Here is an 18,149-nt window from a genome sequence, read left to right as displayed (position 1 = left end):
ACAACTGTTTTGTGTGATTTCATTTAAATTGATATTGACTTATATAAAATGAAATTTTGAACAAGAACTTTTGATTGTTTCTCTTTTTGCATTTAAATGCGTATACCAAGCCCAGTTTTGCTCCAAAGGATGATAATTAGTTTTATATATAATTTTCATAAAAAAGCAATAAAACAGAAAACGATGAATATATGAGTGAAAAAGTTCCTCTCAAACGACGCCGAAACTAACCTGAAGTTAACCGAATTTTAAAAGATATACAGGTTATATGATCAAATTTGATATCAGAAAATTTTAATAATTGCTGGACAGTCTTTATGTTAATATTAAATGATTATTTATTTTATTCACACAAAGTAAATAATTTATGTAATGTTTTAAATTCTGCACACAATAGATTATCTCTGTATGATTATATATAGTGTCATCAAAAAGCTTGCAGTCTTTTAGGAAAGCACCAACTTTACTTACCCTGTAATAGATAGGGAAGCAATTTTACATATACAGTTTATTCATTATTTTATTCAAATTAGACATATTTAGTCAGACTATCACATATTTCAATAAAATTATGTGATTAACATATTTTACTCAAGGATGAGCATAGTATATCTTTAAGTGTTTAATATTTGAAAGTAGAAAAAGTAATGGTTCATTAAAATTTAATGCTCTCTCTTTATACAGAGAGGAGGACAGGGGTCCGGGTGAGGATATATATAAAAATCTGGAAACAAAGTGATCCTTCGGAAGCATTTATCACAACAAAATTACATGAAAATTGCAGACTCGGTTTGATTGAGGCTGTACAAGAGGGATAATGGATTGGATAAGTGCAACATCCCTCATGCTGTGCTTTTTATCTTTCCTGATGATAATAGCGGGTTACAATATTTGTTCAAATTCCTGTCTGCAAGTACATCTTTTTGTCACTAGAAAAAGTGCGTGTTTATGTCTTTATGTGCTTACCTCCCAACTGTGCTTAGTGTCATTACGAGAATTTTGAATTTCTTCAGCTCAGATACAGCTGGATAAATAAAATCTCTTTCTTCACGGTCAAAGTTGAGCTGTTTCGAATCCATGATTTCTTTAGGAATAGTAATTAATGGTCTAGACACGGCATACAGTCTATAGATGTCATTCTTCTTTATTGTGCCAGGTTGGTTTGGGTTGATAAGTTTCTTCATTAAGAAGTCGGCGGCAGTGTTTTCTGGACAACACGCTAATATCCGTGCCTCGGGTTGGCTATGATATATCTTCAAGAAATTCAACAGATTTTTTTTGAAAATTAAGAAAAAGAGATTGTGTAAGACTTTCTTCCGTAAAGACATAGTTCTAGAACCAAAACAAATATTAATATTTTTACTTCATGTTATAGATCAAAGCCATACATCAATCATCAAGGTTGCTCTGTCCCCTTTTATGGGTCTCTAGGGCTAAACATAGAAAACCCTTTAAACATCTTCTTCTTCAGAACTAAATGATGGATGATCACCAAACTTTGCACGTGGCATTCTTGGATAGTCTTTTATCAAGTTTGCTCATATTAATTACGTATGTAAATATTGCATATAGACATAAATATTTCAACGGATATGTTTGATGAAAGACATAAAAATATTTCAATGCTTATTATAGAAAAAATATGAATATTTCAGAATATATTTTAGATAAATAACATACATAAAAATATTTCAATGCATACTCTAGATCAAAGACATAAATAATTTTAATACAAACTCTAGAACATCAATATTGTAGAGCAAAATGCTAATACCCCTCAATATACGCATGTATATTGTAGAACAAAATGTTAATATTTTACATCCATATTGTATAGTTAAGCTATATATATCACTCGAAAACATGACATCTAAACACACACGACACAACCATGCATGTGAAAAGAAAAATGACTTGACGATAAACTTTAAATTATCATATATCTGCGCTGGAAAATCTTTACATCACCGGAATTGTGGCAAACTTCACTGTCATTTATACTTGTCCTAAACACTTAGAAATCCTTTCATAGGATAAAGATTCAATGCGAATTTAAATAATTGACTTCTTTTAATGCTTTTATTTTTCCTGATCTAAAAACGTTTGTCCGGTTATCCACCCGCATTTATGCCCTCCGGTTGGAATTACAGGAATTTCCATTTGGATTTTTTTCCCAATCTTATCATTTATTCGAACGGGCATTTCAATTTTACCAGACCCGATATAAATATATAGATTATCAATAAAACATCCTTTGTTATATATCGCATAATGGCATTTGTTATTATAAATGTTGTTAAACCTGTCTTATAGCCTCGGTAACTGTAACTGTCTTTCCGGTTCCTGGTGGACCAAATATCAAGTAAGGACCTGGACGACTGGTTCCCTGCACAATGTTCGTCACAGCCGTCCGCTGCTCTTCGTTGACATTTCTATCAAACCAAGGCCTTAACGAATTCAACGATTGATTCATTTAGCTTATAAAACTTAAAGGCCCATTTTGCCATAGAATTACAAAAGATTTATTTCTCACAAACTTTCTACCTTTGGAATCTCTGGAATAATACTCATTTGTTAATGGTCGCATAAATGAATATTGGCCTAGTGGTTAATGTGTCGGACTAATAACCCAAGAATTGCTGGCCGCGTGTGTTCAAACCCCGTCAGGGACAAGCCGTTGTTTCTTTGAGCAAGAAACTTTACACTCATTGCTAAGTAGTGGTTGGTTTAAGAAACGGATTCGGGAGTGTTTCAATAAGCTTATATCGTCCAACACAATCGAACTAAAATAAATTAGTATAAACCAATAGTTTCTTTATTATAACTGCACTATATTAGAAGCTGTTCATAAAATTGATCGGAAATGATACAATACAATACAGATTAAATATTACTGATGAAATAAAATTCAATGACAACGCTTTTATAAAAAAAATTTAAATTTAAATTAGTTGTTGACTTAAGTAACATTCATAAATTACTTTAGTGGAACATTGTCTTCTCTCTTGGATAACGAGGTTTCTTCGGAAGGAAAAAGAATCGTTTCTGCATATTTCAGACCGGTCAGAGCTCTATGCTGTACCCATAGATTAAACTTTAGAAAGTCAAATCTAATTTCATATCTTTTGCCTTTAATCCAAGTATCTCTCAATCTGTAATGGAAATTAACTGTACAGTAAAATCCTGATATTGTCAATATCAAATAGTAAACATTAAAGCTACAGTATGAAATGTTTTGCACACAGCATGGGTAAATTATTAGAATACCCATATGTTTGATTTCTTTGTCACTTCTGAAATTATTTTTTTAAATTAAAAATCCGACTTAAGCCGTTGCATGGAATTGCATTGGGCATGCTACACAATATCAAGAGGCGGTGCGGGAAATGTGTCACGCTCCCATGGGCGGCACTTGATGTGTAGCATTTACTTTTAAAGGACAACTGCTTGGGTATGTCACAGTTGCTTTTCACATGAGGAAGCGCTAAATGTTTCACACGTTTCACAATTACTACAGGACTTGTGTATTACAAGTACTAGGTTGTGGTGTCACAGTAATTTTTTAACCTGCTTCGGTGTGTTACGATAACTGTCTATAAACTGGTTTGTCACAATTACCATATGGCGATGAAGGTGGCCGAGGTAGAAATATAGGTAATCTATAAATATATATCGTGTGCATAATTGCAGCAAGTCAGTGGTAAAGAATTAAACAATAGCTTATTTTACAAAATCGTCACAAGTTTAAATCTTAAGAATCTAGTGAAGTGGGTATACTATTGAAGGTTGCAGTTCGGTTTGATTGATCCAATGGAGGGCGGCGGTTAAAGCACGCTATCGTGCATGCCGTCTAGCACAGAATTCAATATTGAAAAAGGAAAACGACTTCAAACATTTGCAGATAAAAACTATCAATAGTGTTTGCAATAAAATTGTGAACTGTGGTGGTTAATATTATTAATAAATAAATATAGTAAAATATGTCAACCTATCATATTATGTTAAAACAGGACATATTACAACATAAAACATAAGAAAATTGTTCGCCTCACCTCTTGGAAACACCTAGATCTACAGTCTCCAATTCTACCTTATGCACTATACCTTCATATCGAACATTTCTATTTCCATCGGCAAAAATATACACCCTATCCCCTCTCATTACTGAAGGTCGTCTCTCCATCAGACCTGGAACCTGTGTACATAAAATTGCAATTTTATTCCCCAAAATGGTAAAATAGAAAATAAAAATGAATGTATAGTTTTAAAAATAATCGAAAGTAAATCAAGAAAACATGTTTAACGGCTTTTAAATCGATCAAGCCAAACTGACGTCAACACATAACGTAACGCCATGACAATAGGCGAATCACGTGTACACAAATTACTGCATGAATACCTGCAGTTGTAGTTTGTACATATACGTAACACATCTAAACAATAAACTGCAAAATAAAGATAAAGGTTGACAAAAAATGTTCGTAATTTACAACACATTACGCTCTCTCACACATTATTACCAAAATACATATATTTTATAAATATTATAGACAAAGTTTAATCTTTAATAGAAATAACAAAACTGGATAAAGAATGGGGCTAGTGCTTGAAATTTAATATTTGCAGGGAAACAATAATTGGCATATTAATACATCTTTGCAAAGAATGTAAATAAATAAATTTCAGAGTAGTGTTGGAGCAGTACCTATATATAGATTCTTGCGGAAATCATGATCACAAAGTAGAAAAATATCGCTTTTTGCCATTTCATTATCGTATCTTAATCTTTCTAGAGATGAACTAGACGTTTCAAAGTTCATTATGTTGGATAAAAAGGCGAGACCTGAGCATTTAATAATTCAAGCGCCATGTCTAGTATATACCGAAATACGGTATTTCGTGTTGTGCTACAACATTTTTTTGTAATACTCACTCAGAATTAAAACCTTAAAACTAAACATTTTACATACCTCTAAAATCATGACTCCTCTGTGCATGTCAAGCGTCATTTCGTGAGATTTGAGATCATATATTTTTATGTCTTTAATCATTTGGAGCTCTTCTGTCCACAACAGTGTGTCAAACTTCGACTTATAGTTCGTTATGTCGAGGTCGCAGTCTATTGCGCGTCTGTATTAGCATAGTTATAAATAAAGTTATCAATGGTGAATGAAAATTGTCAAAATCATCCAATACATTGAATCTCAGTTTGTTGATTCTTAATAGATTAAATCTGAAATAAGTTTGACTGCAATTTAAGACAATGTTATAACAAACAAAACACGAATTAAAAAGATACTAGATACCAAAGTTATAGCTATTATAGCAATTGTTCAATTTAAAGACATGTGATTTTGGATAAGGAATTAAGAAATTTTTGCACTTTTCTTTTATTTCATGTTCCTTTAATAAGTAAACGAATGAATTTTATAAATAAAAATAGGACGTTATTCTTTTATATATCATTATATATTTATGTATTCTAACCTTAATTTCAAATCTAGTATCTCATGTTTGGCATTCAATCCTTTATCTACCTGATGCTTAAGGAAGGGTGGAATGAAGCTCGGAGAAAGCCTGCCCCCTAACAAGTTTTTCCCGGACCTGAAAATAAAGCAAATATATGTACCTTCTTGTTATAATTTACATACTTAAGTGTTTAAATAGACGTTCACCTTTATTTTTTGTAGGAAAACAATTATATGTTGCATTTCAGTAATTTAATCTTTGAAAAGTGCATCATATTGCTGTTAAGTCTTCTTCAAAACTTCAAAACTGCATCCTGAGAGATGTATATAACGCGTCAGGATTTTCGTTTCTCAGTCCACTTTACAAATTTACATATAGAGAGAGCGGTATATTAGAGGTACCCACCTTATTGTTTGTGCATTTTATCCACTTTCATTCTTTCGGTGTGACAATTATATAAAAACGATTAATCTAATAATAATAATAATAATAATAATATATATGTTTCTGTTAATTCATTAACTTTCATCCTGTTAACAAAAGTTTGTCTAATTTGTTAAATACTTATATATAAAAGCTTCATAAAAGTACGTTTATAAGTAATTTATCATTTATCAACATATCACTTTTTCATAATTGTCATATTTGGAATGTTTGTTTTCTCTAATTTTAATTTTTCAATCCAATTCAATATTCTATATTTGAATATTGAATTGAAAAATATTAATTTTGAATATGTATATATGCACGTGACGTGATATTTTGATATGATAGTTTTTGCTAACGTGTTAATTGCAGTCAATTATCGGCAATTTCTGTGTTGCTCCAAAAGGCAAGGAATAAAATAATTGACAAGAGCCGTGCTATATACATGCGGTAAGTAAAACAGCGCGGTGATAACGTGAAGATTACTTTGCATTACTTATTTATTTTTTTTACAAGGAAATGAAAATCAACGAATTTAAGAACCCACGAATATGCCCGTTTTGATAAAACCACAAAAATTCATGCCCACGAAAATCAATGATTTCACAGTGTCTGCTTGTTTGGTTTGTTTTGATCTGTTGTATCTTGCTTTTTTGTTATCACACATCTACATGTATTTATATTATAATACATAATATGACCTTACTTTCAAACAATTAATGTTGTTTACAAGTCTAAAACTATCTGCTATATAGCATTAAACAACACACAATCCGGTAAAAAGTCATAAGAACAGACTTACTTTGGGCACGGCTCACCAGGTACTGTTTCTTCAACACGTTCATCAGGAATCTTGTCAGGTTTCTTATATGGACCAATAGGAGCCATAGCTTCATGCAAATCACCTAGATGAAAACAAGCATTGATTATATATCATGAATGCATGAATCTTTTGTGTAAGATTAATGCTCATATGTAAACCATGTACAAAATAATATGTGTCAAGAACGGTGCGGATATATTTGTTATGATTTGTGCCATTCGTGTTTTCGCCCCGCGACCCAGACAAGCGAAAAGTCGAGAATAAACAAGTTAAAATAGCGGTGTGCGGAGCGGAAACACTCTAATTAGCAAAGGCTAATAAAACTTCGCCCCGTGCCCTCGCTAATAAGCATGTTTTGCTCCGCGCCCCCGTCATTTTAACTTGTTAATTCGCGACTTTTCGTTTGGCGGGGTCGCGGGACGAAAACACGCTAATTTGTGAGGGCGCTGCGAAGTTTTATTTATTCAATTTCGCCCCGCGCTCCCGCTTATTAGCCTGTTTTCGTTCCGCGACCCCGTCGTTTTATTTCTTTAATCTCGCTCCGCGCCCCCGCCATTTTAACTTGTTAATTTTCTACTTTTCGCTTGGCGGGTTTGCGGGGCGAAAGGTTCTGTGTAACTTTACAATGCCTTCAAATACTTTTACTCAGTCCTTAATATAATATCTTATAAAAAATAAACAATGTCGTACAGCAGTGACATTTAAGGAAACATTTAGTCACTTTCTGTGAATAGCATATCATTGTGTATAATTATCATTGTGTATAATTATGTCTTAAAATATAAATGATTTATTGGCACATTTGTGTATTTGCCTAATCATAGAAAGTAATTCACATACTTCATCAACCTAGCAGTTTAAATTGTTTTATTTTATGCTTTTCAGTGGATTACTGATTTATCCGTGAAAATTATATTTGGTAATTTCACAGTGAAAATTATCAAAATATAATTTCACTTTTTTCAATGACGAAACTACTTTTTTAAGATTTTCCCCATGTGGTACCTCAATTTTATTTTTGCTGACAATTCTGACAATGTCAGGCTGTTTAAAGAAAAAGGAAAGCTGAAATTGATAAATACCTGAAACGTCAAAAGTAATAAAAAGAAGAAAACTTACTTCTGTTCATTCAAATTCCAATCACCAAATTTCGTCTCTAAATTTTTTGTTTCATTTTTACAGTCTGAAAAATACATTCCTTCCACATGCAAACTGCTCTTGATGACATTTGGGCATATTAAAGTATCCTACGAGTAATAACTGCCGTATGCTTTATGAAAAATTGAAAAGCAATGACAGCTACAGCTCGTAGAACAAGTAAACAAACCCAGCGTTCCGAGCAAGTTCCAAGTCTTCCATTTTCATAGCTGCTTTTTTCATGTTTTCACATCTGTCAACACTTAATTTTTGTCTGTTTCAATCCTCAAATATGTTTTCTTTCTTTTAAAAAGGTGTATGACTAACAATTCCAAATGATATCCCTCTGAATCAAACACAAATTATTTTCCTCCCGTGAAATACACAACTTTAAAAAATGGCTGCCGCTTACATTAAACAAAGCCAGGTCTAATATAAAGTCGCAGTAGGTAACAGAAATATGGATGGATGGTTGGAATTTTCTCCTACACGAATTGTTTGTTTTTATTATTAAAACAAGCGATCATTTATATTTTTTAAACAAAATAAATAATATCACTGTCATTTAATGTTGATTGTCGGACTTATTTTTCAGCTCAAGACTTCTTGTTTTTAATGAGAAATTCTCACGAAATGGGGCTCTCAATGGGGAAACAGATTTTAATATTTATGTTAATATTATGGAAATTTCGTTTAAACTTGTTTTTTAGCATAAAATAAAAAGAAAATTTGTTTGTTTGTTGTGTAAGATGTAATTTTATTTCATCTCGTGAACTTTAAAAACAGTATTCTCACTCGTGGCTACGCCACTCGTGAGAATACTGTTTTTAAAGCCCACTCGATGAAATAAAATTTCATCTTACACACAAACAAACAAATATCCTCTATATCACACCTTGCATTTCTTGTGTATAAATGAATAATAAGTTAAAATACGAACCGCTGTGAGAAATAAGTTATAAAGATGAAATGGAAATGAATTTTAGGATGTTGAAGCTCGGTTCTATTGAGTTTTTTATGGACAGCAAAAAACTAATACAAAGGACTGGATTATATTTAAGCAGCCATATTACCTAGCACGTGCACAGAGACAAAACGTGGAACAAGCTCTTCTGAATGCTGGTCAGCAGTGTCTTGTATGAGCTTATTGTTCCTATCCATCCACTCAAAATAGAATGCTAATGGAACAAAGTGGTGGCCAAAATCTACAGGAGCCTTACATTGTACACGCATCTCAAAGCTAGTTCCTTAAATAGATAAAAAGATGATTTAGAATGAGCCACATTAAATAACAGTCAACTTCGTACTCTGATATATACTATATCAAAATTCAGTTACACTTAGCTTTAAAAGTATCAAATAATTCAGTCTTTATATCAAACCCTACCTAAGATAAGATTTTTTTTAATTAAAAGCTCATACATAACCTGGTTTACCATATTGTCTGTTTGAAATATAAGTTAAAAACAGACTTTGAATCAAAAGAAAAGTACACAGTATAACCAGTAAGTTTCTTAATTCATTTTTAACAAAAGGTTTATTGCCATGAAGTTTAAGTAAGATGACGTGCCGGGGGGGGGGGGGGGTGTGGGAAAAGATAGTCTTTGGCAAACATGGTGACCAAAGAGACCAATTTGTTTTGTCTTTCTTTCGAAATTTTGTGCAGAGCCCTTCAATTTCTTTGGTGCCGAGCCTGATAAATTTTGTATTATCAGACACTGGTTTTCTTTTCTATTTATCATGTTTGTAATTATAATAAGCGTTCTTTATGAAACAAAAAGCAGAAAAGAACCTCTGAAGTTCATGCCGCGCTCAGTAATATGCCAAGGGAAAAAAGTCCCAAATGTTTTAGTCAAATGTAAGGTATTCAAAATATATATTCGATTCAAAATGTTTAATCAGTTTAATATTTCCAAACTACAATTCTCCTCATTTTTTTTTTCAATATGCATTGATGAGGTGACTGAGAAAGGTTAGGGTGACTGACAATGCTATATTTATCTGGCATGCACTTTATCAACATAAATCAATGACATGATAAAACTTTGAATATTATCATACTAAAACTCATTCCTGGTATTTTACAACACAGTTGACAACTTGTATTAATACCTGGCTGTATGTGAAAGTGGAATCTAGGGGGTCTAGTGTTGTCTTTTTGTACCAATCTAAAAACGCCTGTATCCCATAGTAACAAATACCTTCTTAGTAGTAGAGTATGCCAATCACGGCTCTTGTTTTTGATGGAAATCAGCATGAATACCTCATCTTTAGGTCTACATTCTTTTTCTATAAGCAAACTGGTGTTTACCATTGGTACAGACTCAATTTCGATTCCACTTGGACAAGTCAACATCTGGTCCCTGGATTAATTAAGATTTAAGATACCATACAAGAAATAAATACATGTAATTTCATTTCATACAAATGTAAACTAGTATGTAATTTTGAAATACATATGACACAATAAAATACATAAAGTCTGAACAAAATATATCCCTTAAAGAAAATACCTATCACTGAAAAATTAATTCTCAGTGTCTACATTTTTTTTTTTTTTTTTTTTTTTTAAAGAGAGAAATTGAATCCCTAAAGAAAGTCCAAAAAAGGCTCCGTTTGATAAAGGATCTCCATGGACCCTAGCTAGCACCAGCCTAAGCAGAATTCAGAACTTAAATATAGTTATGATGTAATTTTGAATTAAGAAACATCCGCAGATGTGTTTATACGCCAGTTATCATGGAACCTTCAATAAGACACATTATTGCTATTCCATGAAAAGCGTTGTATGGTCCCCCAAGTAAACAAATGCGAAAACCCGAAACGTTTTCCTTCCGTGTGTGTGTGTGGGTGTGTTTGTGTGTGCGTGTTGGTGTGCGTGTGCGTGCGTGCGTGTGTGTGTGTTGGTGTGCGTGTGTGTAGGTGTGTGTGTGTGCCGGTGCGTGCATGCGTATGTGTGTGCTTGCGTGCGTGTGTGTGTGTTTTGTTTTTTGTTTTTGTTTCTTTGTTGTTTTAATTCTTGTTTCTTTTTTCATTCTGTTTTGGTGGGGGTGGGTTGTGTGTGTGTGTTTTTCTGGTCTAAACAGATGTAATAACATATATTTTATGAAAGATAATTTCAGTCCTGTTTTAAATATGTAGAAACAGATTCACAAGGGAGATTGATTTTCATGACACCAGCCCTAAACAATGTCCAGTCTAATAGGTTGTCTGCAACGGCACCCAATAGGGCATCGGTCAGAACCTTTACAAGGGACGAGAATGCCTTAATGGCGGTGAAGGGAAAGGACCATGAAAAAAAATAAAAGTTATAATAAATAAACAAATTAGCATTAACTCGCAAGATTAAGAAAGATCCCGAAATAGCAATTAAAATTTTAGGGGATTAAAGGGACGGGGAAAATGATTACTAAAGGGCAATTGCTGTGTTTCGCTGTTGACTTCATTTCAACGCAATTCACAAAAGATTTGCGTTTCTTTATACTGGTAACAAAGGCTGTGAAATTTATGCCGAACCATTGCAACTGTGCTAAAAATAACAGTAATTATGCCAAAGTGCGTTGTTATTTTTATTCATGTAAAATTTTGTACCACTATATTAGTTGTTCAAAATAGCATCAAATAGTATCAAAATTTCAAAACGAAGTACTAAAAAATAAGGAAATGGAAATTAACGAACCTGTTTTTGTAGATGTTGTAATGAAACTGATGAATTCTGTGTCTAGTACCGTTTTGATGTTGATCAAAATCGTTTTCTCCCGAGCATTGTACCCCACAAACGCCACAAAAATTGGGTGTACATGCCGCTTTTTCTTGCCATTTTTCTAACGTTTTCCTGTAGTCTTCAGAACCAATTATGTTTCCATACTCTCCCTGTACATCCTTTCCAAATATGTAATAATCACCCAGCTCGTGTATCATGTTCTTGTATCTAAGATACCGCAAAACATCTCTGTATTTAATATCAGTATAGTGAGGATTACTATTCCGACGATGTAGAAGAAATTCTCCTTCATATATCGCTTTAAGATCATCTCTTTTAATGACGTCTGGATGATCATTGTCTGTCAGATATTTTATAAATACCTTAGTCTCTTCACCTGCAGAAGTTCCACGATTTCTTCTCCGCATTTTCTAAGAAATGAAAAATATACAAATATTTGATTTTCATGATAAAAAAACAGTATGAAAATAATCTGTAACTAATATATAGCTTATGATATTCCTCACGTAAGCAACTGTGGTCAGAACAAATTTGTTTTCCTATGCCGTATATTATTTTGTTACTAGGGGTCATTGGTTTGTTCCTCGAGCTAGGCGTATACAATGAATCTCGGACATATAATGTAATGGTAATTTGTTGGGTAAATGCTGATTGGATAATTAATCGGTTGCTTGCAGAATAAATGGTAATTACTAATAAGTTGTCCCGGATAGCTTGATCGACCTCCATGAAATGACCAAAATTGTGTAAAAATTAGAGCTATCATGAAATCAATGTATCGTTGATATTTTTGTGCTTTGTTAAAAAGGACCTTCGATAGTTTACATGAATACATGTTTTTAATAAGGGCATAAATTGTGAATGCTAGTTTATAAAATATATACATCTCCGTGTTGTAATTAGTATGCATAAATCACCGATTTGGATATATTATTTATATTCTCGAAAACACGACATCAACAAATTAATGCTACCGCCGTAAGGACCAACAGTGATTTTATTGCATAGCACAAACTTTTGGTACTTTTATGTTCAATAGGGAAAATTTCGGGTCATTTTAGACATACAAACATATTAATTCAGACAAAACAAGGAAAGTGACGTTACATCGTTGAGCGACAAATAATTATTATTTCTATATAATTATTTATACGACATCCCCAGCAACGATATTCAAAAAGTGTCTTCTTACTTCTGTAAGAAGACACTTAAGGTATTACCACCCTAATAACTGAAAAATTTATATCATAGGTCAGATATATACCTTAAAGTACACCTGTATGCAAAATTTAAACAAACTTTACCGTACGGAAATCGAGTTATGTCCACTTTTATGAACTGAAGCTAGGGTGTATGAGGGCCCTGTTTCAGAAATAAGTAACCTTTAAAATAATTTGCAATAACATTCTAATGAAAAACGTTTTCCCATTAAATTTTGGTAAGAAACAAATAGTACTATTCAGCAAACAATCAACATAAACAAAATTATGGTTTCTACTAAAAATTTATACTTTTACCGGTCTAGTTTTTGATTTTATTACACTTTGAAAATATCAGGTACCATATTTATTACTAGATTAAAATAGCATTATTTAGCCAATAAATACCTATATGAATTAAATAATAAAAAATAAACACTTTTTTCTACCCAAAATGGATGGAGAGATACATAAATAATGTTAAAAGAAAAAGAAAATAAAATAAAAAAGTTGACCCATCTGAGGTCTGAACCCATGACCCTCAGTTTCAGTGTAGTTAACAGTAGTTCTAGCCCATCTGAAATACTCTTCAAGCGGAGATAAGGCATTAGGATGGTAATACCTTAAATACAACAGAGATATAGTGCAGCTGAAACATATGGTGTCCTACTTGAGCCAGGTACATGACACCTTTTGCCATGCAATGTTTTTCTTCTAAAATTCTCATGTCGCCCTTCTTTATCTGCTTCGACTCGGACAATTTATAGTTTATCCTAGCAAACTGTCTTCTTGCGTCTGTAAGAAGACACGTTTTAAGAAAAACTCGAACTGTTTCTAAAATACTATTGACACTGGTGGTATGGCACAATATGGAAAAACGCTTATGTCTACTGGTACTTCTTCACAATATCGTTAACGGAATATGTCTGATAGTACTATGTCTCAATATCGATAAAGGAATATGTCTGATAGTACTCTGTCTCAATATCGATAAAGGAATATGTCTACTGGTGCTATATATTAAATATCTATACAGGAATCTGTCCACTGGTGCTTTGTCACACTATCTCTAAAGTTATCTGTCTACTGGTGCTCTGTCACACTATCTGTAAAGGAATCAAAATACTGGTGCTATGTCACACAATCTGTAAAGTAATCTGTCTACTGGGGCTCTGTCACACTATCTGTAAAGTAATCTGTCTACTGGGGCTCTGTCACACTATCTGTAAAGTAATCTGTTTACTGGGGCTCTGTCACACTATCTGTAAAAGTAATCTGTTTACTGGGGCTCTGTCACACTATCTGTGAAGTAATCTGTCTACTGGGGCTCTGTTACACTATCTGTGAAGTAATCTGTCTACTGGGGCTCTCTAACACTATATGTAAAGGAATCTGTCTACTGGGGCTCTGTCACACTATCTGTGATGTAATCTGTCTACTGGGGCTCTCTCACACTATCTGTAAAGGAATCCGTCCACTGGTGCTGTGTCACACTATCTGTAAATTAATTTGTCTACTGATGCTCTGTCACACTATCTGTAAAGGAATCTGATTACTGGTGCTCTGTTCACACCTATCTGTAAAGGGAATCTGTCTATCTGGTGCTCTGTCACACTATCTGTAAAGTAATCATATTACTGGTGCTCTGTCAACTATCTGAAAAGGAATATAATTTCTGGTGCTCTGTCACACTATCTGTAAAGGAATCTGATTACTGGTGCTCTGTCACACTATCTGTAAAGGAATCTGTCTACTGATGCTCTGTCACACTATCTGTAAAGGAATCTGATTACTGGTGCTCTGTCACACTATCTGTAAAGGAATCTGTCTACTGGTGCTCTGTCACACTATCTGTAAAGGAATATAAATACTGGTGCTCTGTCACACTATCTGTAAAGGAATCTGATTACTGGTGCTCTGTCACACTATCTGTAAAGGAATCTGTCTACTGGTGCTCTGTCACACTATCTGTAAAGTAATCTGTCTACTGATGCTCTGTCACACTATCTGTAAAGGAATATAAATACTGGTGATATGTCACACTATCTGTAAAGGAATCTGTCTACTAATACTATGTCACAAATCTATAAAGGAATCTGTCTACTGGTGCTATGTCACAATATCTCATAAAGAAAGTGTTTACTTGTGTTTTATCACAATATCTATAAAAGAATATGTCTACAGTTGTAATGTCACAATAATTATCTTTAAAAGAATCTGTCCACTAGTGCTATGTCACAATTTCGATAAAGACATGCGTCCAATGGTGGTATGCCACAATATCTATAAAGGCATATGTCCAGTGTACAGTGTCATAATATAGATAAAGGCATTTATCCACTGGTGCTATGCCACAATATTCATGAAGGCATATGTTAACTGGTGCTATGTCATAAATATCACAAATTTTGTACCCATTTATCAAGTCCTTTGGAAAACAAATATAAAGTAGGTTAAAATACGTAAAAATATAGTGAAAGAACACCAATAAGAAGTAAATTACTACAATTCTGCCGTTAGAATAATCGCTCTCGCATATGATTGATTTAAGCAGTGTTAATTACTACTTAATCCGGTTAACAATCCGTCGTTGGGGGGTCTTGTTTCGAAAATATATTTTGAACAGTAAACTAGCTACGTGTGTGCTTCTTATACCTTTTTCAGCCATTGATGCAACAAAGTCGTATTTTATTTATGGAATGCTTGGTATATAAAGCGCAACAGTGTTACCCATTATACCCTGTGATATCTATGAAACGCGTTCCAATTCACCGGTTATACCCGGTGCTATCCATATTGATCGAGATTTTTCCATTTACAATACAACAAATAGTTATTCAGTAATTTATAAAGAGAGAATGTCAAAGCAGATCTACATTTTTAAATACTCAAAAGAATATCGATATGTAGAAAGAATTGTATCAGATCAAGGTTTAACGCTGGGGAATTAATTATTACATATTTATCTATCTTTGTGCGACCAGGCTATTTACATTTTTTTCTAAACTATTTGTTGTTTGTTCCGTGTTTTTTTTGTGTTTTTTTTTGGTTCAGATTTTTAAATCTAATACCTGGTTTATGCGGGGGTTATCCCTTCGCTGGTGTGGGCTAACTGGCAAACTGTTCACCAACATATATACAACTAAAAGTGGAATTTGTATACAAATCACGTAACACTAATAATAGTTGAATTGTAATGTAAAAATAATTACAGTCATTTGCCTAGAATGGAACGAATTATTTGAGTTAACAATTATTATCACAATAAAATTGGAGTTGTACAAAAATGTCGAGTATCTGGTAACAAATGCCGTGAAAATGGCGTCCTTCATATTTATATTTAATACATAGTATATATTCAGATAAACTCATGTAGTTCCGTCCATTCTTTGTAAGTTTTAAAACATTTAAGCAAAATTATGATATATGATAGTCATGTAGCAAAAGGCAATGTAGGTTACACAATGTGTTTGTCTTATCAAATTTCATATGTACAACGTGTATAGAACTTTATATATAAGAAAAGCTCGAAACGATTTAAAACGTGTTTAAATTAATTAAAAAAGTATTTTACTAACCTTCAAACACAAAATAAACACTCACAAATAATAGTAGTAAACCGTTATGTATTTTACAAATGACTAAATGTTTATAATCATGCATCTATATTGAGTAAAGTCTTTATCCTTTTTTTTTCATAAAAAATGTATTGACGGTTAAAAGGTACTAAATAAATTTCCTTCTTCATTATGTACTTACAAAAGCCACAGGAGGTCTGTAAACCTATATATTCCTGCAGACATGATATTATATAGTAGATTTCGAGGATATTGGATATTAATTACCATATTTTGTCGCATATAAAATTTGGACGTGGGGTCGGTGTAAATACAGAATATAACAAGAAAAGCATTGATGCAAAACATCAAAGGGTGTCCAAGCAAGAAATGCAGCAGGTGAAGATGAACAAGTAGATATATGATTATAAACTTTTCAATGGTTAATTGGTTTTTACCAGAATTGTATATCACTTATGAATGAACGGACGAAAGACATTGTTCATTATTAATTTTGATTGGCATGCTAGAGATTAGAATATTACTTGTTATTTCTTTATGATCGTGGTTATTAATAGCAACGGATATACATGTATACAATCATTTATAATCCATATGTGTAATGCATGATCAACACCACACTTGTGTAATTGTCCCTTATTATGTTATCGCTATTAACGAATACCCCCTCTAAAGGTATCTGTTCACACTTATTAACAATATGACACTGATTACATTACCATGTTGACCATTTTGAGCATAATTGTTTATTATACAATAATTGTAATACATATTTTAATAAAAAAAATACATATTTTATGAATATTGTTTTCTCTTCTTTTTTTTGTATTTTATGTGCTATTTTAATACTGAGTTTTACGTTTACTACTATTTTAAGAATTCAATTGTCATATTGACCGACGATTATAAGTAAAAACTTAACTGGAAAAAGTCAGTAAATTATGGTTAATCTTTCAATATATAATATTGTTTATTCTTAAACCATATATATGTACATTTGTATTTTTCTTTATCATTTTTTAAATTATCAATCAATTGAATAATTCATAAAATCTAATTTGTAACTTTGAATAATTCCTCGGCATCTTTACTAAACACGAATAACAAATTAAATCAAATGTTTCAAAGTTTATAGTGTCATATTAATACCATAAAAATGTACCTTTTTTCTCAATTAATGTACATATTTATTGTTTTTATCTCATATAGATAAAATAAAACATGCTATTGTTGGGGTTTTTTTTTTAATTGTATGTTTATGTATAATAATAATCAATAAATTTGAGAGTTGATCTGTGTTTATTAATTATTGTAACCAAACTAAGTGACAAACATTCATTTTAAAAAAAACTTATATAAATATAAAATATTTGTTCTGTTCTGTAACGATATCAAACATCTACTCCAAAACCGGGAGAGATCGGACAATAAACGTGTGGTACTATTCGCCGGTCACCAGTAAATTCCGGTCAAAATAGACCAGGAGAGACCGGGAATTACCGATAGGAATACATCCCTCTATAAATAGATTTTCGGAATATTTATGTCATCAACTCATCATTCTATTCAGCTTTCGGATATATATACCATACTAACCCACCGTGTACTACAAAATGATAAATAAAAATACCCCGAAGAGCGCGATTTATTGACGGAAAAGGTTATTTCATTTGAAAATGCTTGCATTGCGAAATTCTCCAGTTCGCTATTCATTGTATATATCGCGACATTTCATTTTTAAGTAGTAATCAAGCACCCTCATACTGATCGGAATGATCGGCTTTTATTATGTC

The 18,149-nt window shown here is 32.5% G+C and overlaps 1 protein-coding gene across 1 annotated transcript; it reads right to left on the bottom strand.

The window, feature by feature from the left end:
* Window positions 1-155: 155 nt before the first annotated feature.
* LOC132752420 (putative helicase MOV-10) lies at window positions 156-16,523 on the bottom strand. Its single transcript, XM_060742742.1, has 12 exons — window positions 16,357-16,523; window positions 11,535-11,989; window positions 9,968-10,218; window positions 8,929-9,102; window positions 6,698-6,800; window positions 5,488-5,604; window positions 4,971-5,130; window positions 4,053-4,195; window positions 2,982-3,152; window positions 2,303-2,447; window positions 967-1,253; window positions 156-231 (listed from the first exon to the last, which is right to left on the bottom strand). Exons 2-12 carry the CDS (start codon window positions 11,984-11,986, stop codon window positions 156-158), a joined length of 2,079 nt encoding a protein of 692 aa, XP_060598725.1. The 5' UTR covers window positions 11,987-11,989; window positions 16,357-16,523.
* Between the last annotated feature and the right edge of the window lie 1,626 nt (window positions 16,524-18,149).

This window comes from Ruditapes philippinarum, unplaced genomic scaffold (genome assembly GCF_026571515.1).
Source record: "Ruditapes philippinarum isolate M1 unplaced genomic scaffold, ASM2657151v2 ctg270_1_1_1_1, whole genome shotgun sequence".
NCBI lineage: Eukaryota > Metazoa > Mollusca > Bivalvia > Venerida > Veneridae > Ruditapes > Ruditapes philippinarum.
This window is presented reverse-complemented; position numbering and strand designations above follow the sequence as displayed.